Raw genomic sequence first — 25937 nt, forward strand, 5'->3', positions numbered from 1 at the left:
GCCTTTTTATCTTATTATATTTTGCTTTGTTGCAGTTTGCTTCCGCATTGATTGGGATCCTGTAGACACAGAATGCCAAATCAACTATATTTTTTATCATTTGCATATTTTTTTTCTTTTCTTTTGATCTTTTTAAACCTTGAAACGCTCTGCTTTGCCACAAATTGAGCTTACTTTCATGAAGGTGGTTTCTAATGTCCCTGCCTCCAGCTCTCAGGTCGATGATATTGGGTGGATGGGTCAAACAAACTCTGGATTTTTACATGGAAGACCGCTGTTTGTATCCTGTGTGATACCAAAAGTTAGTTGTTATTAGAGCTAGTGACTACAGAAGGGGATTGAAACCGGGTTGTATTGAGTACGTGGTTCCACTTTTGCTAAACCTGAAAATCAATAACATTTGAGCTTATCGATACGACTGTCGAGTCCCGTGGGTCCTATGACGTAACATTACATCTCGAGTTGAGTCACGTCATTTAAATACATTTGTTAAAATGTCGCCTTGTATGTTCACAAAATAATAGAAAAGCATTGATAGTGGTATGGATAAAGACTTGGATCAGTAAAGAGTCTTGATAAAGGCATCAATATTAATAAAAATGAACAACCCCCCTCCCTACTGGTGATATATTTCACATGACATTACAAACGTTAGTAACAAACATACTTATTTCAATCCAAATCATGATGTTTTTTCCAAACATAACCATATACTTTTGTTGCCTAAACCTAAGGAAGTAAACCTAAAATCAACAGTTTATATCTACATTCTAAGTTTATTTTCAAGTGGGATTGTATGCATTCACCGACGAGAAACAGTTACATTTCCTGTGAAAACAGGAAAAAAAAGTTGATTTTGGAATAACAATGCATGTAACATGCGTAAATTGTCACACAGTCCCTAAGCATCCAAAAATGACTCAGAAGAGGTACCTGGAGTGTCACATTTTGACGTGTAGGGCCACTGATCAAGCGTTGGTATTTGATGAGTTGGGAGTAAAAATGTGTTGGTTTTTGAGCTGTTGAAGATCCGGAGATCCCCAGAACCCCAAACAGAGCATTATAATTTAGAATTAAAGTATATATTTCATGAATATAGTCAACAGCATAGTGCTGACAGTATGTATTGAGACCAAATAATAGTCTTCTTGTTTTGTTCACTCATCAATAACACAATCTAGAGTTCAAATCAAAGGATAAATATGAGGCTAAAGAACAGAGTGTCAGTGTTTAATTCTTGGACTTTATTGTTCTCCATATAAAACAAAGATGCAGCCAAGATCAACTTCGACTCTCCGTCACATGCTTACACTATTAATATTATCTAAACACTTTTCGTTTTATTGTATATTTAGTTCTGAAATGTGGACATATCCAGTAAATGTGATTTATTTTCATGAGGACAAATGCTATTAAAGGAGACATTTCATTCTGTCTCCTGTTGTATTGTAGTGTTTTTACAGCTAGTTTCCAATAATTCTCACTGAGGAAGTTTGCACACGTACACATGGGTCTTAGTTGCCTTACCTCCTTATTTACCTCCCAAATTTGCTCTCTCTCTACCTGAGGGATTTTCTACAGTCATTCTGAAAACAACATTTCTTTATCCTCTAAAATGCCCTCCTTGTACTGTAAGTTTTTCTTCCACACAAACTGTGGGCAAGACTATTATGTTTTGATTTTTTTTTTTCCTTTTTTATGTTTTATAGGTTTCATGGGCTTAGTAAACCAAACCAATATTTCCTGTGTTTTCAAGGGAAATACTTCATTCTGAACGGTTAAAAGGAAATCCTTGATGGTAATGTTGGGTGAACTATGTGCAATAAACATACATGAGGCCCCCGAGCATTTCTGATCAAATATTTATACGGGACTCCAGATGTAATATTAATATTACCTTAATGTGGGTCCCTGAATATCAGCAGCATGCTAATGAGGGAGGTTAAGAAGTTTTTATTTTGGAGACTTTGAGGGTTGGTGAAGTTTATGAGATTTTGTGTGTGTGTTTGTGTGTGTGCATAATTACTGCTAGTTGCCAACAGTATTTTTTTTCTTTACACCTTGAAGTTTTAATGAAGGCTATTCCATGTTTGTACATTTCTGTATATGCATGTGTTTAAATATAGCACATATGAGTGTGTAGCTGTGTGCATATGGTCAGTACGTGAAGATATTTTTGAGGTTTAGCAAAATTTAGGAAGTTCAAAGTGCTGTCAGTAAGTACGTTAGTGTGTGTGTTTACGTTAGCATGTGTTTACAGGATGTGCCACCATGTTTGCATGTGTGTATTTCTGTGCAAGTGCTGGAAAGTGGACGCATGCTGTTATGTTACGTGCAGTTGCATGCACAACCATGCTTCAAGTATTTGCGTGTGGTCCAACTGAGAGACTCTAATACACAGCAGGTTGTGTTTGGAACAGTTGACAGTACCGACTATGTGTGTGTGCCCACCAGTATCAGCTCAGTTTTGGTAAATTTGTGCACTTTCACTGTGTGTCAATGTGTGGAAAATCAAGTACTTTGTGTGTGTGTGTGTGCGCGCGTGCGGACGTGGTTTCACTGCACATTTGTACGTCGTGTTTACAGCGTTGTGGGTAAAGCGAGCTCTCCTGTGATTCCGCTTCCTCCAGCGGTTTGCAGCAGTTGTTGAAAGTGATTTCAAAGGGAGAGTGAAGGAAGTATTTTACATATTAAAACAGCTTCAAATGGCACTTTGCCTCCACTGAGCCAAGCCATCGAGTTCACCCAGAAAACTTCTGCTCCTTAAAGCAACAAGAGCAATGAAAGTGTTTTAATTAAACATGTAGATTACCAACTACAACTTTTAAAAGAACTATCATAAAAAGTTTGCTGATCAGGATAGAGTGGAAATGTGGAATGGAAAGAAAGGACTGGGCTGTGTCCATGTCACATTATCACAGTTACATAATAATATAGAAATAATATTAATGTGATCTCATACCACATAGGAAAATTCCCCATTCTCCTGCCTTTTCCACAACCCAACATTAATTGGTTCTTGCATTATTACAAATCGAAAGGCTTTCTTTTAAAATAAAGTCAACATTCCAAAGTTTTTAGACATATCAAGATTTGAGAAGATAGATCAGGATGAGGAAATGTATTAATATATTAATAATATTAATATTAAGAGGATATTTTTGAGGTTTGGCAAAATTTAGGAAGTTTAAAGTGCCATCAGTGAGCATGTTAGTGTGTGTGATTACATTGGTATGTGTTTACAGTATGTGCCACTAAGTTTGCATGTGTATTTCAGTGCAAATGTTGGACATATATGATTTATTAATTTTTTTAAGATTTCAATTTTTATTTTGAACATTCAAATTAAAATGAAGAATACAAGAATACCCACCAGACATAGTCATTAAACAAAATAGGTATTTTATGTCCAAAAAGGAGTTCGAGGAAGTGAATACGTATGTAGTAAAAAGATTTTATCAAGAAACTTAAAATATTAAAGATGAATATTCCCACTTTCCACACTAGAATTCACCATACACACACTGATTGCAATGTTCTTCGCCGATTTTCTCATTATTAAAAGTCTGATATCTATTTGGGCTGATTCTAATTTTCTTTCCAAAACTTGGCTAGAAATAGTAAAAATGCATATTCAACATCAAAGATGTCATTAAACATTCACAAAAAATCAGTGTGAAAATAAATGTTTATAACATAATATAATAGAAAACCTAGTTCAAAATAAGCTCAACTGGCTCAAACCATTTCTCAGGATTGTGGGGGTGCGGTCATATGGCGCGTGATTGACAGCTCCATATCAGCTCGTTATTTTCTTCTCAGTAACTAGCTTTAAAACGTTTTTCTTCCATGGAATAAACCGTCAAATCTATCAAGTGGACCCTATTTGGTAAGAAAGCTAACTAGAGTAACTCATGAACTAATTTAGCCTCCATATATCTGTTTTTATTTCACAACGCTTCCCTAAATATGGCGCTAATCATTTTAGCATTTTCCTTTCACTTAGATGAAACGGTTAGCATTAGCTTCAAAATGTGAAACTTATAAACTTAATATTAACTACCCAAGTAGTGTACACCTTACCTTGACTATTCAGATAACTAGTGAGCACTCGTAAACCATCAATATTTGTTTTTATTGAATCTCAGGAGCTAAGTATTTTATCACCTTTCATTAGTATTAGCTTTGCTAGGCTACACTATGTAAGCTATTGTCTTTTGTTAGCTTAACACAGTAGTTTACAAACCATATGCAGCATGCAAGGTAATGAATTACACCTTTTAAGAATGGTTTGAACAGACTTTGACAATAAATAGTTCTTGTCTGTGCTGCTGTTTGCCATGTGAACTGCTATTTTGGTGCCTTTATGTAAATTTGAACTGCGCAGCTCTATCTGAGACTGACCACTGATCACCTGTTTGTCCTATATTGGTCCTATATTTGTCAACAGCTAATGGATAGGTGCATCTCTGAAGCTAACCTGAGATGCCTTTTAATGTCATTCATCTCATATGATGTGTGAATTGACATCTTTACATTTTAAATCTATTTTTAAAGGCAAGAAGTCTTTAAAGGTACACAGGGGTATATTTGCTGAAGTGCTGTATTACCTGTCAGCTGTTGGCCTACATCACCAGCTGGTAAAGACACTTCAGTATCACAAATTACAAACAATCAGATGCAGATTATACAACATTACTAATAAGGCAAAGAACACAGTGTTAATTCCACATCAAAAGAGACTTGATGATCACTAAAATTTAGATGGGGAAAAAAATGGATGTGTCAATATTGGTATCGGTTATTGGCCAAATAGCTGTTACATATCAGCATATTGGATATCTGCAAAAAATCAACTATTGTGAAATCCTATTTTTAATGCATTTTTAGAGATTAGAAGTCTTTAAAAGCACACAGGTGTATTTTTGATATCCTGTGTGCAGATGTTGTATTTCCTGTTAGCTGTTACATCACCAGCTGATAACAGACAAGTCGGTGTCACAGATTATTAATTTCAGAAAAAAAATAGATTCAGATTATAAAACTTTACTAAGAAGATGGAAAACACCAAATTGGCACACAAAAACTTCTTTTGCAATAGTCTGTGATCCATGGTTTATTTTTTTAGATAGGAGAAGAGGAGTCAGAGGGAAAGTAAAGCGCTGGAGATGGAAGTGACAAAAGAGGGAGTGGAAGGAATCAGGGAGAGGAAAGGAGAGAAGAAATGGTCCATGGTCTGATGAGAATCTTTCATCCAAAGGAAAGAGTAATGTTGCATTTGGAGAGTGAGTGAGCATGGTGAAGACTGAGAGGAAAGGGGAGCGGTGAGGCAAAGTACATTTGTCCTTGTACGCAAATAAAGGATTGCTTCTCATGCAAATGATTTTAATACAAAAAAGGGCAAATGAGTAGAGGTAAAGATCACTGATGGTTTTAGTGAGCAAGAAAATTCCAGTGAGAGGACGAGGAGGAGCTTGCTGTGGTCCGATGCAAACGCGTGATAGTTACCCATGCAAATGATTTACGTGCTGAAAAGTGATACAGGCAAACAAATGGGGTCTGGGCAAAGCAAGTGTTTAACATTAGCAAAAGAGAAAAGAGAAGGAGTGTAAGTGAAAACTGAGTGTTGATTCAATAGGAAACATTTCAAACTTAAAGTCTATTCTACATACGTGCAGTAAATGTAGCATGAAGGAGGGAAACCTCAGAGAGTGAACCAGATGGTCTGAGCTAACTGGAAAGTCTCCAATAGGAACATTCCTGCCTGTTTATGACCTGTTACACACTCGCACAGGGCGTAAAAGCACAATCCCAAATATTCAAATTTATCCCACATTCAGTATGCAAACGAAAATCAGAACGGAACAAAGGAAACAAAAAAAATCACCATAATGAATCTTACTCCACGCTTACTTCATCTGCTTCCCTGTTTAACATTTGAACCCACTTAGGATGTGATAATGATGCAATACGGTACACATGTAGGCTTTTAAAATGCACACAAAAACAATACAAGTAAAATATGTACATATGCAGCTTCACATGCTGATTATTATTCTGCAAGCTTTGAACGCCCAGGTGCTCCAGAGCAGTTTTGGCCCCGTCGCCGCATTTCAATTTTTCTTCCAGCTTCCCAAGTTCCTGTGGACGGTTTGGAATTAGGCCCCCTGGACCTTTTAGCAAACACATAGAGGATTTTATGTTACCATCCTCTGCCAATATCATTTCTCAACTTTTTTTGGCAGTGATACTGATGTAAAAGCCATTTGATGTATTGCTCCCATTACTTTAGGTTAGTTTAGCGGATAGTTTATGGCTCGGATAGACAGGAAAGATGAAAGTGAGGGGTTGTTGTAAAATATTTCGACACTTGAATATGTATATCACTTGAGATGCAAACAAACAAACTTTATACTCTTATGATTTTAGACGAGATGATTGCACTCAAAGGAGCAAAGCAGTGAAAATAAAATGCATAAAACAGCATACTGTGAGATCGCTCAGAGCTTTGTGGTGCACAAGCAAAGGTCAAAGGTTACATGGAACCTGTTTACACCTTGGCAAACTAAATATGCATAGTGCGACTCGTAAAAATGATTTCCCATGAGTCTACATGTACTGCTGCTGGTGTGACAGAGTTCGCTGTTGATTCCCATTGCTGGAGGTCGGCTCTTTTACTGGCAGCTGCGGCGATGGAAGTGAGGAAAATTGATTTATGTACGAGTCTGTAAAAACTTATGCTAACAGGATCGCACACACATGCATAAACATTTGCACAGAGCAGGCATTTAGAGAATGCAAACATACAAAAGACCCAGACATATACAAAGAGTGAAGAATGACTTTTATTGAGTTTGATCAGTTTCTAAGTGTTACTCAGCTGTTTTGTCTTTGTTGGATGTGTGCCGCTGTGTGTGTTTACACATTTATCCTTTGTGTTTGACTTATCTCTCATCTGTGTCATGATTCAGTAGACGTTGTTAAACCGTACTGGCATTAGCTCGGGGTTAGTCCACATTTGTGTGTGTGAAAGGTATGAAAGGTCCTGATCAAGTCAAGCTGCTGTGATAGCTGATAGCTCTGTGACAGAGCCACAATGGTTTCCAGACAGTTTAAACTGGGATTAAACTCTTTCTCCATCTCCCGACCCCACTGCTCCCATGAGGAATCTCTTCCTCATTCCCCCAGATGATGATTTAGACTCCGCTTCCCGACACCCAGTAATCCCTCTGTGAAAAGATTCATGCTTCCCACTGTGGAGAAGTCTCAAATGTCATCTCGACATTGATTCATAGCTTTTTATTGAATAGCTGAACTGATCTTTACATTATATTAGCCCTGAGGGATTTTTATTATAGCATTGTATTGCTCAGAGTAGTTAATCAGTCTTGCAGTTTCGTCTTAATGGCACTAACAGACAGTGAGTTGTGAATATGTTCCGTGGAAGATGGCTCCACTTTATATATTAACCCTTTGAAACCTGGACACCTTTCACAAGCAATTAAACGTTTGGACCCCCAGCAAATTTGTTTGATTTATTTCGAAACAGGCAATCAGCAACTTGACGTCTGATTTTCTGTGGATTGCAAGAAATTGTTAAAAAGACAATTACCTGAAGATCATCTAAAATAAAAATTAAAAAGAGAGAGAGTTATTCAAAAATTATCAAAAAATGTACAGAAAATGTTTTGAGACCTTTTTAAAAATAATTTCTTGGTAATTTTTGGGTCATTTCTTCACAAGTTGTTCACTGCTTTCTGTTTGGTTTCATGGACATACAGGAATCTTATGAGTCATAGAAACAGGGATATATTCCCTTTTAAAATTCTAAGGGAAGTCAAAACTTATGAATGCAGGCGATGCATTGGCTTGAACGTTTTATTTTTTGTGTGTGTGCAGGCAGATGAAGGACCAGTCGAAGAAGGTGGCCAACCTGAAACACAAGGAGCAGGTGGAGAAGAGCAGGAACGCTCAGCTGATGGAGGATGCCAAGAAGAGAGAGGACAATTTGAACGAAAGCTCCCAGCTGATAAAGGTATGGAGGGAGGAAGAGGAGTGAGGAGGAGGAGTGAGGAGGAGGTGGAGAGTTAAAGGAGAGTGACAGGGGGAGAAAGGGTGAAAAAAAGTGAGACAGAAAAAGTTTCTCTCCTCTCTGTCCTACCTTGAATATCTTCTGCTATCACAACAATGCTTCATCATGATGTGACAATTGTGACAGGGAGCAGCCTGAGGCAATGTCAAACATACACACACACACACACACACACACACGGTGCAGCTCTCACTCAGGGAGTGCGTGAGATGGGGTAACTGAAGAGGTGATTGACAGGGAAAGCAGATGGAGGATGGAGAGGAGAGGAAAAGAGGAAAAGCAAAATGGTTGAAGGAGTGTAGAGGAGAAAGGAGGTGAGGAAGAGAGGTGATTAGATGGGAAAAAGCGACACACACACTCAACTATGTAGTGAATGCTGTGGGTTTTAAAATGCTTCCTGTGGTGTGAGAGCATCTCCTAATTGTCTGCCGGAGTGTCGAGTGACCACAAGATGAACAGCCATGTGTAGGGTGATAATTGTGACTGTGGTTTTCTTCATAGTCCTTCATATTTCAGGTATTCATGTCATTTTGTAGCTTCCCAGTAGTGTTTCATATGTATCCAAATCCAGACATTCAGATTTTGGTTGAAGTACTCATGTTTTAGTGTCAAAATGCTGTTTTCCCAAGCCCTTTTGTTGGGGGGTACCTGGAAGCTTCTAAGTCCTGTGCACTTCCTGGGAAGCTGGTTTTCCCACGTCAAGTCAATTTTATTTATAAAACCCATTATCACAAAACACAGTTTGCCTCAGAGGACTTAACAGCATGCGCCTTCCCTCTGCCTTTAGACCCTCACATCGTCTAAGGAAAAACTCCCCCAAAAAACCCTTTAACTGGGGGAAAAATGGTAGAAACCTCAGGAAGAGCGACTGAGGGGAGATCCCTCTTCCAGGACGGACAGACGTGCAAAAGATGGCCATACAAAGGTTTCATCATGATAACGTTACTACATGTAAACCCCTTCGCCCACCTGGTGTGCCTCTCTGTGACTGAGCCAAACCCTCTTTGAGAACTGTGTGCCATCTATCCTCAAAATTAGCTGCATTCCCCTAATCCTTTAACTTGCACAGAGGCTATGCAATGTACCGCTGTGGACGCCGCGTTAGTTCGGATCCGAAAGTCACGCAATAACTTCCACTCCGGAGTTCTGCAGATAAATTAGACTTTGTCAAAGGAGTCTGCAGCTTTTAAAAGGGCGATAGAATGGCTTTAATTCCCCTTTATTGAGGGCTGTCTGACAGCAAGGTGAAGCAGTGTAACTATTACAGTATGGATTTGACTCTGGATAAGTATCTCATTCAACCCCAGTTAAAAAATCTTAACTATCCATCAGTTATTAATACTATTATTATCAGTGCGCACAGCTCTATGTTGCGTCACTGCTTTTTGTGAAGGTCTGAGTGGCTGTTTTCACTTGGAGAAACCTGGAAAAGAATGCTAATGTAGTATTTTTTTATGTATTTATTTATTTAGTTTAGTAGGAAAATGCAAATTAACAGCCTGTTACAAACAAGCTGTAGTAACTGATGTTTCACACATAGAGGTTATAGTTTAGAAATTCCTGTCCCTAGTTGGGCTATTAGTAAGAAAAAGCAGAAAAAAAGAGAAGATATCAAGGTTACATACATACCATGCATAAAATAACAGTAATGGCAAAAACAAAATACAAAAAAGGTAAATATTTACATCAAGATTACATAGAATTACAATTAACAGTTGCAGTAAAAAAAGACCTTTAACTTCTCCATCTCTACCATCATTTTACCTTTGTTACCCCTTATTTCCCTCAAACTTCCTCTAACTTTCTTTCCTTGTCCATCCTCCTCTTTCTCCTCCCTCTCCTCTTCCAGTAATCGTTAACCTCAATGGCTTTTCTGATTAGAGGCAGATGTAAACACTCTTTCTGCATGCATGTGTTTGTGTGAATAAGTGCCCTCTAGCTATGATTAATCTTTGGTTTAAGTAGTTTGGAAATTGTCATTTACGTGTATGCGTGCGGTTAAGAGATGAGCTGATGGCGATGTGAGTCACTCAGACTTGTGAGACCGCAGCGGTTACAACCATAACTAGTGTGTGTTTCAATGGTAAGCAATTCTGCATACTTAAACCAGCACTGAGGACTGTAAATGGAATGTGAGTGTAATTCAGACCGTAAATTTAATTCAGTACAATAAGAGGATTTAATCCAATTACAGTCCATCTCAGTCTGCATAGTTAGACACCAAGTAATGTTGGATCTGGAGCAGGATCCAGATTCACAGCACATGTGTTGGAGATGTCCTGGAGGTTTATTCATCGCCACTGTAATGTCTCATCCCCCGTCTCCATCAGGTATTCATTCAACTCTTAATTTAACCAGGAAGCCTGGCAGAAGGACACATGGCTCTCCATGGGGAGTTGGTGGGAAGTTCATGTAGTCACTTTCTTTACAAACAGCTTTATATGTGATTGGGAATTCCTCAGAGTCCTCAGATGCAGATGGAGATCAGATGTCTAATTTGCGAGTCTTTTTGCAGCCTACTCGAGTTCGCTGGGAGCAGCAAACTGGAATGAGGAGGGTCCAAGGTTTTAACCTCGGGGACATGTTGAGCAGGATGTGAGAGGGAAAGCTGGTGTTACGGGAAACTGATGTGATTTAGTAATACGCAGTCTGTCAGATATGAATGATGTCAGATCAAGGAAAGTCTTGTACTGTGTATGAGGAATCCAGTCTTTCTTATGTACACTAGTAAAATCATCGGTGAAATAATGTTCTTCGACCACATTAAACAATTTGATAACCCAGGCTGAGAAAACTTTAGCAAAATGATACACATTATGTATTACAAATATCTTTAATGCAGTTATTGCTTATGTTTTGTCTATGAAATGTCAGTTAATAATGAAAAATCACAATTTACCAAACCTGAAAAGTTTATTTTATCCAACTAACAGCTCAAACTGAATTCACTTGCAATCACAAAAAGGGAACAAATCCTGACACTGGAGAAACTAGAACCACCGAATTGGCATTTTTAGCCACACTAGCAACTCAGGGATGTCCATCTGTTTGGAAATACTTAATCAACTATTGGGAAGGATTGCTATAAAACTGTAAATTAAATGTGTAAATTTGTCTCAACAAACTTTGGATGAATTGCAACTAAATTTTGACATTCAGGCTTGCGTGAACTGTATTATCTTTTTGTATCTGTTACATTTTCCTCTAATGATAACTTAAGGTCAAAATTTTAATTTGCCCGACACTTTGCTTTATTACCAAATAACTGGGAAAGTAATTAAATTCCCATCATAACATGCTGATGTGAGCAAGTACAGCCTCACTGAGCTGCTGTTCTCTTAGTATTTTTCCTTAATAAATGCTGAATTTAATCAACTGATTGTCTCTGCACTGCTGTCTTTACATTGCATACTTTCTCTGTTTAGGACTCCCTCCGTCAGAAGGAGGAGCGCATTGAGGAGCTGGAGGAGGCGCTGAGGGAAAGCGTTCAGATCACAGCAGAGAGGGAGGTGGTGCTCGCCCAGGAGGAGCAGGCACGCACACAGTCCGAGAAACAGGTACCGTCTCTGTCAGAAGCAAATACACATATGTGTGTTACTGCATGTCTTTGGACGATCCTTACTCCCAACCAGTAAATGTGTGACCCAAACCTTTCCTCAAACTCAACCCCTATCAGTTATTTTTTTTATTCACATAAATACACAAATGATCTTAGGATTTCCTTTATTTTTCTGTCTTTCTCAGATATTCAGAGAGACTCACAAGGAAACACACACAGACAAACATCTTCAGGGCAACATTGAAACTCTTTCTGACATAGCTAAACATTGCTATGCCAATAGCGGCTAATGGCAGCGGCAACACACATGCCCTGTGCCAACTGAGCTCATTCAGGTGTGGCTCCGTGTGTGTGTTTGCCCAGTCACTCCTCATTTGGAGGAGAGGTAAATACATCCCTATTTAAAGAACAGCTTGTATTTTGTCCGCCTCGGCCAGAGCACACAAACAGGCTTTTTCTTAAATGCAGCGCGAGCCGACCGCTCCAATTTGTAATCTGTTTTATCTATATTGAGACAGTAGGAAAGCTCATAGTGGTGTTAAGGGAGGCTCAGAAGGGAAGGGTTTAGTGGATTCAACCTCAGACCAGTGGGTGTGTGCGTCGCTCCCCTGGGTACCAGTGACTTAACGAGGCCATAGAGATGGGAAATGTTCCTCAGAGCCTGGATGGGTTTTGACAAGTGGGAAAAAACAGCGTGGGCTGTGAGGATGAAAACTGCCCTGAGAAAACATGTCCCGCTGTAGCTGTTGGCAAAAACGGCCGGACTCCATTGTTATTACTGCCTCTGAATGTTGGACGTCCTCTCTGGCCTTTGCTTACCAGGCTACTTCTGGACAGACGCATAAAGACAGGCATGCGAACACACGTTTTACTGCAGACACCCTCTGCCGTGGTTGATGTTAGTGGGTGCCACAGCAAAATAAGCTCCAGATAGACAGATGTAATGGAAGAGCATCAGACCACGGGCAAAGACAAGCAGACAGATGTCAGAAAATGATGGACAGGTGGAGGCAAACAGTTAATTATACTCTCTTAGTAAAAATATAATGAGGCCTACAAAACAAATTTATTTTCTTTAGCTCTATCTGTGTAGACCTCTGCCATTCAGACTTGCAGAACTTAATTTAAAATTCTAGTCAAGATCCCAAAGTTTCAAAGGTGCTACTGGAAAACATGTTTAAAATGATGCACACGACAGCTTGGATTTTTCTTTTGAGGTAATGATGCAACCAGAAAGAAATAGCAGTTTGGAGGTGGATATTTGACTCGGGGAATTCGATTCAGCTGTACCGATGGGTTTAAACACGCAGATACAGATAATGTCAATGTGGGATTGTTAGGTACATTAAAAAAAAAAAGAAAAACACTTACCTGCAAGTCAAGATGTCGTGTAGAGTATTTTAATATTCAGATGTGTCAGATGTGTTTTTGCACATACATAACTCTACGGGTTTTACCATTTTTATGTCCAAATACCTAATTTATACAGCTTATCACGGTCTGAAAACATATCTATTTGATGATATAGTTTTGTTAGATTTAGGCACTAAAACAACATATTTAGGTTGAGGTAAAAAGTTAAAAGTAAAACTACTTTATTAAGGTTACTGGACTTATGTTGTCATGGTTACAATAATAACCATGTGGTTAAAGGGACACTTCAACCCAGAATCAAAAATAAATATATTTCCTTTTACCTGTGTTGCTATTTGTCCTCTACATTGGTTTGGCGTGAGTTGAGATGTCGGCCTTCTGTCAGTATAATGGAACTTTCTCCAGAAATCATGACCTGGCTCATCACAATAATCCACATATAGTGCTGTAATAACTTTCATGCAGAATATCTATTTTTTTTGTTCCGAATTATATCTGCCCACTGTATTATCGTGCAGAAGGAAGCAAAGATCTACTACTAGCTCAACACCATTGAACTAGCTAACGTTACAGTTCAAGTTAGGAGAGCGCCATTAATGTTTACATCTCACACTGTCACGAGCACGAGCCTCTCGTCCATGAGTAGATGCAAACTTCCCTCTGCGTGGTGATGAGGTTGTTTGGTGTAGTTTGATAGGAAGAAAGTTGTTGTTATATGAAATTGCTCACAAAATGTTCTGTGGATTATCTTGATTTAGTCGGTCATGATTTAAGAGACATTGCTGTTGTGTTGAGTTTTTAGCACTTTGAGCACCACATACTGGGTGTCATCTAGTTCCATTATAGTCAAGAGAAGGCAGATATTTCTACAGCTGATACCTCCAAAACCCGGCAACTCACACCTCAAGAATCAAGACTGAGAAGTAGTACTACTGATGCTACTGCAGTAGCAACTGTACTGGACAAAATTCATCTTTTACAGCCTCTAGAGGACTTTGTGACCTGATCATAAATGTGTCATTTTGTGCCATTTGCTGAAATTGTCTTGCGATGACAGTCTCATACAGCCGGTTTCCACCACAGTGACTTTTCTTGAGGCCCAGGAACCATTTTAGAAACTCAGGAACCTGCATTTAGACTGAAGGAGCGAGGGTCTAAATTTAGTTTCTCTGCCGAAGGTTTTAGTGCCAAAAATTCCCCTGTTTAGGATTAGTACTTTCTGATGGGCCGGGAACTCTCAGGGCACATTTTGCAAAGCTGATCAGTCAAGTGCAAACCTTGTGTCATTCCCATTATGCAGCCTACTAAAGCAGAAATGTGTCATTTTCTACCTTTACACATTGTCTTTGCATTATGCAGTTAACCCCTTGAAACCTGAAAGCACTGGTTTGATTATTAATCAATTAATTATCAATTTTGGTTAATTAAAATGAAGCAAAAAAGGACAGCAAAAAATAGTTTCTGGACATTTTTCCCCTTTTTTGCTACTTTTCTATTATTTCTCTCACTCTCCTTTTTTAAAGAATAAGTTTCAGGTTGTTTTCTTTTCACCAATTACTTGCAATTTGCTCATTGCCTTTTCCAGTGTTTTTAAGGATAAACCTTTTTGCCCATGTTTCAAAGGTTTAAATACTCATGAAAGGTGTCAGAATGCAGCACAAGAAAAAAATGATCATACAGGTTTCACAGAGTTAAATCCACAGTAACTACAAAGAACAACATGATGGGTCAGTGTTGTTGTTTCCTCTCTTTTAATTCTTTGTAGGACTAATTTGCCTAAATCTCGTGGTTCTTCTGATCTGGTGGGAAAGCAAACAAAAATATGCCAAAGAGACTTTTAGTTCCTAATTTGGTTCCTGTGGTTCTGGAGCTCTTTGGTCAAAATAGTTAATATGATAATAGCTTTATTACAATACCACTTAATACAGTGACAGATGCAGAGAAGATTTGGGTTCTCTATCAGAGCAAATAGGTCCGAGGCTTTGGGTTTTCACAATAGCAAAGAGTAAGTAAAGCAAGATGGAAAAATCTCATTCAACATGTTTATCCTCCTCAAGTTGACTGTAGCTTAATTTGTTTACAGTAATTGTGCCAAGTTCTCACATTTAATTTGGCAGCGATGTATTGACATACTTCAAAATGCTACAAGTGGCAGCTTTAATTAGACAGAATTGAGGCCATTTAGGCCAGGACAGGCTGCTGGAGAGCGTCCTCGTGTTAAAATGCTTCAGTGAAGGAGGAAGGAGTAGAAACGTCAGCGGTGCGGTGAGCGAGTGGACATGGCAGCCAAACACTCAGTGCAGTCCTCACCCAACATCAACAACACTAACTCAGCCTTTCAGCGCAGACACGCGCACACAGACAGGATAGTAATACACAAGATGGAGCTCCATATACATACACATATTCCTCCCAGCACACATACACACAAACATGGCGGAAAAGAAGTGCTAACTGCTATTTAAACAGCACACCGGCGCAGCACAACATAGCATTCAGCAGGAGCCAGATGGACGGCACTTTGGTTTTCTGACTGGAAACGTGTCTCTATATACACGAGTAAATTGTAAATAAATATTTTTGTGTTCCCGTTTTTACAACTGCGTCACTGCAATTAGCCTTTCACATAATGATTTATAAAATGATGACAGAGGGAGAGACAATTTCCTCCCTTAATGAGGACGGCCTGTTCAAAGGCACACACATTGCTTATTATAACGTTGGCACACACACAAATGCAAATGCAGCCAAACTGGGCACATTTAAACACACAACCTGACAGCAAAACGTCGACATACACACACACACGCACCTGAAGTATTTGGCCATGTATTGACAACCTGTGTGTGTGAGTGCGTGTGTACGTGTGCATGCATGCATGCGTGCGTCTGTGTGTGTGTGTGTGTGTGTGCGCACGCGGGCGCACGTGTGTGTGCGTGTTTCAGGGATTGTCCCACGGATAGGGTTTGTCCGGCAAAATCGGTTGACCAAGACCACATGAAAATATACTAAACCTTTTCCTGCTAGACATGAGTCACCACTGTGTATGATCACTGAAGAAAGGTGTGTGTGTGTGTGTGTGTGTGTGTGCATATGTGTGTGTGCATGTGTGTGTGTGTGTGTGTGTCTGTGTGTGCATATGTGTGTGTTTGTGTGTATGTGTGTGTGTGTGTGTGTGTGTGTGTGTGTCTGTGTGTGACAGAGAAATGAGTCAACAGTATGACTCCATCTGTCTCTTCAGGGACCAAACTAAAGACAGGCGTCCTCTCCTCCAGCTTTCCATCTTTCATTAAGGAGACAATTTTGATTTTTGAACTCACTGCACTTTCTTCTTCACTCACTTAAAATAAAGTTGAGCACACGCAAACACACAAGTTCAGAAGACTGAAGGGGTTGCTGTCCTCCTCCCCCTCCAGCTCCTTCTTTTCCAGCCGGGCCTTGTCACTCCTCACCCCTCCCTGCATCCCTCCATCCTTCAATCTCTACATCTCTGATGTCGGCCAAAGGCCTTTCTGGCCTTCTTTTCCCTCTGTCTTAATTTCTTTTTCCTCATTTTACACTCTCCTTTCCTCTTTTGCCTGAATTGCATTTTTAACGCAGCCCGTGTTTCTGACTGCTCAGTATTTTTGCGCTCTGTCTGCACTTTCTTTTATCTGGTTATCTCTCTCTCTCGTGTGCTTTGCATTTGTTTCTTTTGCATTCTGTGTCTCATCTTTTGCTGTGCAGTTTATCTTTTCACATGAGCACTTTTACAGATTTTCTCTTTCCGCTCTCCTTTTCTCTGCATTTTCTCCCTGCGTGTTTGGTGTTTTAATCTCCCTCTCTCTTTACCCCTCTTAATCTCCTTTGTTTATGCCCTATTTGCTTCTTTATCATTTTGTCCTCTATTACACCTCTCTCCTTGTATACTCTCCGTCCTTCCCTCTGCCTTTCCTTTGTGTCCCTCTTTCCTTCCCTACGTCCACCTTTGCTCATTTCTCCCTGTTATATATCTGTCTCATGCTCAATCTTGCCGCCATGTTGTACTCTTTTTTCTGCTCCCTCACTGTCACCATCCCCTTTCTCTCTTTCTCTCTCTCTTTCTTTGCTCTTTTTGTATGCAGCTCTCTCACATTCCAATGCATGAGTTCACCACAGCCGGCTTTAGATGGTCTAAGGTAATAAAACAATCACCACAAACCTCGTTCACCAGCTTTCTACTGTACATCTTAACCATTCATTCATGTCTTTGCTGTTCTGCTGTTTTTCATGCCGCTTTCCACATTATAGTAAACAGTAGGCTTGGATGGTATCTATTTTTTCATACCTTCCTGGAAGTTCACTGGTGTATACAGTGTTTGACGTTATCAGTCTCCTGCCTGAGCAGCTTCTTAGCAGCTTCTCAGCTGCGGCAGATCTAGAGAAACGGAGGCTTGTTGATGTTTTTCCACATGACGCACACGGTTTTCAGCAAAATTGACAGTGAAAATGGTATTTTGATAATTATATTGACTCTATACCACCTTTTACGACTGTACTGTCACAGACACAATGAAATAGAAATGTGTCTATTTTAATTAAGCTTTTCTGTTTCTTTTTCAAAAAAAGAAAAGCCCTCTGACAATACTTCAGCCGACAGAATACATTCAGTGGATGACATTAGGCATTTTACTGTAAAACATTTGCAGGACCATGTTGTTGACAATGCAGTGTCTTGCACAGACTACTATTAATATTCATATTCCCTGATATTAATAACGTGCAGTAACTTTGGGCATGTGCAATATCTATTCTGTGTCACTTGCTGCTTTTTATGCTTTTTTAATTTATTGTGAACGTGAACACGCATGTGTGTATGCATGTGTGTGTGCATGTGTGAGTGTGATTGTGTCTGCACAGCAAATTTTGTTGTATAATTATTTTCAATGACGATAAAGCCATTCTTTTCTATTCCATTAATTGTGGAAATACTGTAGTTATTATAGTACGCAGCTCTGCAGCAATGCCGGCCCGCAACAACAAATGCTGGCAGCGTGAACACACACTGCTTACACATGCAGTGTGGCCCGAGCGTAACCTCCAGTACGTGATTCGCACTGCATGCAAAGCATCCTCAATACAGCGTCTTCATTATGAAGTTAGTAGAAAGATGAGGGTCCATATTTTTGACATTATTGAAAACCACACCTTCAGGATTTCTACATACACAGGTATACTGTAATACCGCGATTCCGCCCACGCCTAGTAAACAGCAGGATGGGAAATCCTCATTTACTGCCTTTGTTCCATTTTATTTGTTGGCCAGTGAACTGGTACAGCTACGAATGATGGACAAAAAGTTTCTTCATCTGGATTAGACTGTAATTTTTTGCTCATTCATTCAGTCAGTCTTTCTCATACGCATTTCCATCTGTTATCAGCCCTGTGTTCTGAAAAGTGTGAAAAGCCAATCAGAAATGTGTTAGACTTTTTGTTGAGATAGCAACAGAGAAACACTCTAAACTCCACCACTGTGTGTAACCTCTTTAAAGGACCCTGGAGACAGAGGAAAGCCGAGTCTAAAAGAAAGTATAGATGCTAATAGTGGTGGAGTAAAGCCAGAAGATGACTTGAATTTTCTCAGATTAACAACCTAAGGATTCTTGTAGTGATGGAGGAGCTGGTTTGCTTTTTTTTTCTTAGAAAAACTATAATATTGATCAAATCTTTTGTTTTCTTTGTGCATTGAGCATTGTGATTGGCTGTTGAACACTATGATGTCACTGCTAAAATAAGAGATTACGCTCTCTTTTGCAGCTACGCGTATAAATAAAACAACACAGTAAAAACCGGTCACATTTTTCTAAAAATCTGATTGTAAAGGAATACCTCAACACCCAAATGACCATTTGTATATTAATTACTCACCTCCTGTTATGTTGAATTGATGAAGAAAACGTTGTTTTTCCCTCATGCTTCTGGGAAATGAAGAATTTAAAAACCGAGAAAATTTTGAATGAATTGAAGTCATACCGGTCAGCTTTTAACAACTGCAAAGCTGTATCTAAAAATCTCGTGCAGTGTAATCCAAGTGTCATTAAGTCTCCTGCTCAGTACTTCCCAAACAGACAGCCCTTTCAGAGGAATTGAACTAAAGGTTAAAAAAAATCTAACACAAGACTTGATGGTCTACTGCTGCCTTGGTCAAGTAGTTAGTTTGTGTTATTGTGTGGCTTTGCTGAATCAGAACTGAGCCTTAAAAACACCAAAACACAATAGCACAAACTAACTTATCAAAACAGCAGTAGACCAGCAGCTCCCATGTTCAGCAAGGTAAAATTACTGTTTTTATCTATGGAGTCTGGCTTTTAGGAGAAAGTTTTTACTGTCAGTTTAGTTCCCCGTCGAGTTACAAAGGCAGAACAGTCCTGAGGTTTCACTCAGATCTCAAGGCTCCTCTTCTGTCTTGGTCTTCACCCTCTCTAAACAGGAGCTTCTTTCAGATTCAGCTCATCTTCAGAGTTCTTACTTTTTTGTTTCTGCTGATGCCATCTGGTTTTCAGAGGAAATAAAAGTATCGTCATGACTCTCTCTCTGAGTCGAAATCCTTTTTTCTGAATGTCTTTTGTCTGACGTAGTTTTTCTTCTTTCTTTCTACTTCAACACTTCAGAGAAACAGGGAGTACAAAACTGAAGAGAAAAAGAAGTATCCAAAAAGAAAACATGTGTTGTGTTTTGTGTGTGTGTGTGTGTGTGTGTGTGTGTGTGTGTGTGTGTGTGTGTGTGGTGGCAGCGTAGGTCCTCATCACGCTGTGAGAAATACAGTGACCTCAACTCTTTGCCCTCACAGACATTAAACTGACAAACTGATATACACCCAGAAAGAGAAACAGATAAAATATATATCAGAGAAAAGAAACAACACAAAGAGAGAAAACATGGAGAGAGAAAAATGACACGTTTGATGTTCTGCAATTGAGCTTCTCATGTAAAAACAGAGAGATTGTTAAATCATTTCAAAAGCGCAGTAGCTGTCGCACGCGCACACGCGCGCACACACACACAGGGATAGGAAGACATTACACACCCACACAGAGACACACACATAAACATGAATCACAATATATGTGGAAATGAATGCGAATGAAAATGTTGAAAGAAAATATGAACTAAAGATATCATATTCAGACAGAGAAGTTGGAAGAAGCAGAAGTAATGTTTAATATGTCTTAAAATGTGTGTGTGTGTCAGGTGGAGGACCTGCTGGTTGCCATGGAGAAGGTGAAACAGGAACTTGAGGTGATGAAAGCCAAGCTGTCATCAACTCAACTCTCACTGGCCGAGAAGGAAGGTCACCTGACTGCCCTGCGGGCCGAGAGGCGGAAACACCTGGAGGAGGTCCTGGAGATGAAGTGAGAATACAAAAACACACACATTTTATTACTTTTATTTATGTTAACATGTAAATCAGCTGAACGTCAACACTGACGGGTGTAAACTCTGCTGGACACTTGTGTCATTAGTCATGTTTCCAAAGACACAAACACACAACTGGCTAAAAAAAATCTCTCTCTGTCTACTTTCATATTTGTCTGTCCCTAAATCTGTCATGTATCTTACCATTTTTGATGCTTTTATTTGGATTTACAAACACTCACAGGCAGTGACATGAAAACAAGACTTTGAGTCTAGTCTAGTTCGTGTATCTGCTCCATGATTTGAATCTACTCAGAAATATGTATTGGATTCTTCCCATGGACGTAAAACATTTGCCATCCTGAAGTCAACTATTGCTTACAACTCCAGTTTTGAAGCCGTGAGTTTGACATTTTCACCATTGCCATCTTTGATTTTTGGAGCCAAAAGTGACCATATTTGGCCCGCCCTTAATTACACTTAACTTTTAGCCTTTATAACATTTTAAAATGCGGGCATTATGTAAAAAGTCATCCCAACTCCCTGTACAGCTGTCTTTAATGTTCAAATGTTGAGTTAAGAATATTGATTGCACTGGAGATGAAGGACTTCTTTAATACATTTTTAGCTGCCAGAGGGACTCTGAAACGCCTCCCAGAGCTCAACAAACTGGCTGAAGAGAGCATGGGAGCTATCTGCCAAGATACTCCTCGCTTTTTTCATCGTCCTTTCTGTAAAAAGTTGGCACAAGAGCTTTTGTGGCTTGCCAACTGTTTTATCGCCATTGACACAATCCTAGAAAGTTTACTCTTACAGGTACAGTTTGGGTGACCGAACCAGGCAGGAGGGTGAAAAGTTAAAACACTCTCTACTATAGATTTATACACTAATTCTGAAATCTGCAGACTAACACAGAGGCCAGTACGTTTCCTGAGAAGACAGAGTGGCTGTGAGAATCTCTTGAACATATACTCTGTATTTCCAGAGTAATAATTTAGTGGCAATCCATCTAAGATATTTCACTGGATAATAAAAATGTCAAAATGTCAAAATCATGGTGGCAGAAAAGGAAGTTACCCTAGTCAACGGGCTTAATTCTCATGGCGCGACGAATGTCTGCACAAAGTTTCATGACAATGCGTCGTGAGATATTTCAGTCTAGACTAACAGACAACGCTATCCACAGAGCCGTGCTGCTATGGCTAAAAATAAAATATGAGACATTATAGCAACTTTTATAATGTATATAATTTTTTTTTTTACATTGTTACACCTTAGCTGACTGTAGTTGCCTCTTCAGACACCAGTCAACATGTACAGTACAAAGTCTCCAACCAGTTGACAGTTGCTCTAATTTTTAAAGCTCAGACACGACCTTCAACACTTCGCCTGAAATTAGCAACTCTTATGATATCTCCAGTTTCCCATGTTGCCTCAGTGTTCCAGGAAGGTGGCCGCTGGTCACATTGACTTGATCTTCACCCGACACCTCATCAACTCTCTCTTTCCTCTTCCTGTCTTTACCTCTCTCCGTCCTTTCTACTTTTATCTCCTCCCTCTCTCGCTCAGCACTTTAAAGCCATAGACGTAAGTAGTGTGTTAATGCAATAACCATGTAGCGCTGTCCAGCTCTTCATGTGATTGATCACATACACAGACACCCGCACACACTCATGCACACGCTGGAACTCAGCGTAAATTTTTAATGTAATTTTAATAGATGGTTTTGCATTTTAAGTGGAGCTATGAGGAATCCAGAAGTCCGATGATTCCCTGTATTTTCTGCTGTTTTACGTCCTCACTGAGACCTTACAACGAGGGCTAATTTAGTGGAACGACGCTTTGGGCTGAAATAGAAGCCAAGGAGAATGTCCGTGTTAGCATGTCCTGCCTGTTTATACACGCAGTGGGACTATCTTTTACCGTGGCATGATGGGAAAATGAGGACATGCACTGTGATTTAGTTTTCCTGTACTCCAGTCTTGGTCTTTTCTACCAATGTAGCATTTCTTTGTTTTGGAGAGAAAGGCCGAGTTTGTGTGTGTGTGTGTGTGTCTGTGTGTGTGTCTGTGTGTGTCTGTGTGTGTCCAGCAGCATGTCCATTCACAGGCCAGGTGATCAGGTTATTGGCCATTTTATCACCGTAGTAACGACCCGTGTGGTTATTACAAGCATCAGCGCTTCAGAATGCGTGGCCTTGTTTTTGTACGTGAATTTGCGTGTGCGAGCACGCATTTGTGCAAGCTCGCTATGATTGATTTATTGACCTCTGACTTGTCCACAGTTACTTTTAAGAAAATACAAGTGCCATGATGAATATTTATGCAGCAGGCACACACAGTGTACAGTGCGCGCACACACACACACACACACACACACACACACACACACACACACACACACACACACACATGTGTCTTAATTTTGGGACTTCCTAAAAACCCAGTATTTCATCCAGATGGACGTGGTTTGCAGGACGTAGCAGATTGTGCTGCACAGCAAGCTCCGTGACCGTCTCAGCTTGTGTTCTGAGTGCTCGTTCATACTTTATAATGATAGCCTGCATGCACCTTTGTAAGAATGCAACACAAAAATGTCAATGCTCAAACAGTATTTCTTTCTCACTGGTATTGATTGCTTTTTAACATTTTTTTTTCTATTGTTGGCAAGCAATTTGTTTGTCTTTTGAGTCTTACCAGCACTTACTCTTTCTACTGTTTCCATCTGTGTACAGGTTGTTTTCTGATCAAAAGTAGCTATGGTTTCCTCACTCTCTTAACGCTCTGGAAATTCTAGTTTAAAGGCTCCATGAGTCACCTGCAGGCGCTTATGAAGAATTGTTGCATTCACATGAGATTATTTGACAACTTACTGAAACAAATGCAGCGCTTTCATGCTCTGCCTTTGCATAATACATGATATTTTTCAGGCTGCAGTTAGATATTCTTCCCACATTTTTGTGCATTTTTGTGTCCGTTCCCCCTTCAGTGAAAAGTTTAGACGTTTCAGGTAGCTGCTAGGTGTCTCGCTGTGAGTTATGTCCATGACGCCAGTGCTCATATTTTTCACAGGACATTAGGGTTTGGTCAGCAAATACGTCATGTGCTTCTGGCTTTCTCCCACATGTAAAACATGAGATGTTTAAGGTGGCTGCGTCCTGCGTGTCCATATATCTTGATGTAATGCACATGAAACTGTCTCTGCACACACAGGCTGCCGTAACTCTTTTGGGTTTTGATATCTGACTTGTTGCCCAGTTTTACATCGGTGTAAGGTTTAATGTTACTGTAAGACATGATATACGATACGCCATGTTTCAGAGCTTTCTTGAACAGACGTAGAATATATTAACACACATGCACACTCTCACTCCCATGCAGAAATAGATACCAAATACAGCTGGAATTCTGACATACTGTCTCACTTTCTTGCTTTCCCTAGTTTCCTCCCTTTCCTTTTCTTATTCCTTTACACACACGCTCACACACACACACACACACACACACACACACACACATAATGTAGTATAGTTATGTGAGTGTCTATCTATCTTTGTTCCATAGCTTTCGCTAGCTGGTTGTATATGTCTCCTTTACTCCAACACTGTGCTAAACTTTAGTCCCTGATGTATATTGTTAATTTGTGTGTGGGTCTGTGTGTGTCTATGTGTGTGTGCCCAAAAACACACTCTAGTATTAATATAGAAATAAAAAATCATCAAATACGCTCATAAAACCACACGCAACATCCACAAACATGTAAATACAGATGCGTGAGAACACACACTAAATCCAGGCAGAGAAGATACACAAACAGAACAACACACAGATATACACATCGGCCCTGCAGGGCTCCAGCATGCATCTTTCCCACTGATAAATCATCCGTCGCGACCTTCACACGTACACACACACTCATAAAACACACGCAGAGACATATTTTCCTTGTGATATACATTAAATATGCACATGCTCGTTTTCTTCCCAGACTCGTATGCTTGTGTTGTCATGTGTTTGGAGTATGTATGCAGGTGTGTGTTTGTGTGTGTGTGTGTGTGTGTGTGTGTGTGTGTGTGTGTGTGTGTGTGTGTGTGTGTGTGTGTCAGCCAGCTGGAGGAATTTGCTGACAGTGTGTATGTAACAGCAGGGTGTCGGGTCTGAAATCCCAATCTGGATGAATTAAAGCCGATTTCTACTCTGCACTGTTCTGCTTTGCTGACATTTAACACACATCTTCACCTCAGTCAACTGCTCTCCTCCTAGATCCTTGTCGTTTTCACACACGTGCACGCACACACACATACACTCACACATGCCTCTGTGGTAAAGGTATTTGTTTGGACAGTTTTGAGGCGTAAATTCCAACAAGACTTTATTAATGTAAGACTACAATTCAGAATATTTTGTTTGGCTTTATTAGATTTTCTTTTAAGAAAACAAGAGCTTTTCAAATTTATTGGGTGGGTTGTAAGTTTAGGTTGAAGTCGAGTCAGTTTCATTTTAACCGCTGCGGTAACCGTTCAAAAATGCTGTTCAGAAGGGGCAGCTTGCTTGGCCTCTGGTATTGCTGCTCGTTACTATCTGCTTTCTCAAGAACCACTCTTCCAAACATTTTCTCTCTCGACACGTGCTCTATGGTCTCCTGACCAATACACCTGCCATGACAAAGTTGTGTTCCATAGCAATGCTAGGAAACAGTGTTGTAGTCAAGACCACCTTGACCGAGTCTTGACCAAGACCAGAGTCTATTGAGACCAAATATAAGCCAAGACTCTGAGGGTTTGATACCAAGTCAAGACCAGCACCAAACTGGTGCAAAACCCTCACTGCATGAGAATAAAACACAGAACATGCGAACCATAGGCACTCCTCAAATTGATCCACATATGTAAAAAATGAAGATTCCTCCTTATACCTCTTTTGTTACAATATACTGTATATGTGTATGTATAGGTGTACTACGAGAAATGTCTTCATGAAATAATCAAAAGTTATTGCAGATGTAAATTGTATTTGTGGGAATTTTCCTTTGTTTTCTATGAGCAAACAAATACAAACACAAAGGAGCTGGAATCAATTTAACCATCTTTATGCAACACACATTTTTGCACAGGCATTTTAATGGTATCCCCACAATTTTGGCCTTGAACAGTCATGAAATAAAATCCAGAGTTGTATTCGTATGAGACCGAGACAAGACCAAGTAATAATCTGGTAGATTCTGACACTAAACTGAAACCTTTAAAAAGTTGTCTTGAGACTGATCTCTTGTACTACAACACTGTGCTTGAGTATACTTGTCTTTTGGGTGCAAAAGCTCACATGAACATTTTATGGCTTCTATAAAGACAAAGCCCGGCTATTTTCAGAACAAAGTTACACTGCTGATGCTTGAAGTGTCTGAGTTTGCCACAGTGTAACACCTTCAGTCTCTCTCTTCATCTGTTGTTGAATGTACTGGAGAAAGAGACGCAGAGCAAGCTGTACCCAGCATGCCTTTAATACACTACACGGTATGTAGATATCGCTTTACTTATAA

The 25937-nt window shown here is 39.7% G+C and overlaps 1 protein-coding gene across 8 annotated transcripts in view; it reads left to right on the forward strand.

Moving 5' to 3' along the window:
* Positions 1-25937, forward strand: part of LOC121961587 (ELKS/Rab6-interacting/CAST family member 1-like) — a 156600-nt gene that overhangs the window by 68784 nt on the left and 61879 nt on the right. For 5 of the 8 annotated variants that reach the window (XR_015775585.1, XR_015775586.1, XM_088072970.1 and 2 more), the window contains 3 exons: positions 7900-8035; positions 11518-11649; positions 20235-20395. Coding sequence is in view for 5 of the 8 variants with exons in the window: in XM_088072970.1 (XP_087929096.1) it covers positions 7900-8035; positions 11518-11649; positions 20235-20395 (429 nt within the window). In the remaining 3 variants the exon portion in view is untranslated. Of the gene's footprint in view, positions 1-7899; positions 8036-11517; positions 11650-17128; positions 17183-20234; positions 20396-25937 lie in introns of all 8 variants that reach the window. The other 3 variants (XR_015775584.1, XM_088072968.1, XM_088072969.1) reach the window with 1 other exon arrangement.

Source organism: Plectropomus leopardus, chromosome 22 (assembly GCF_026936395.1).
Source record: "Plectropomus leopardus strain MGB_pleo_1.0 chromosome 22, ASM2693639v1, whole genome shotgun sequence".
Lineage (NCBI taxonomy): Eukaryota > Metazoa > Chordata > Actinopteri > Perciformes > Serranidae > Plectropomus > Plectropomus leopardus.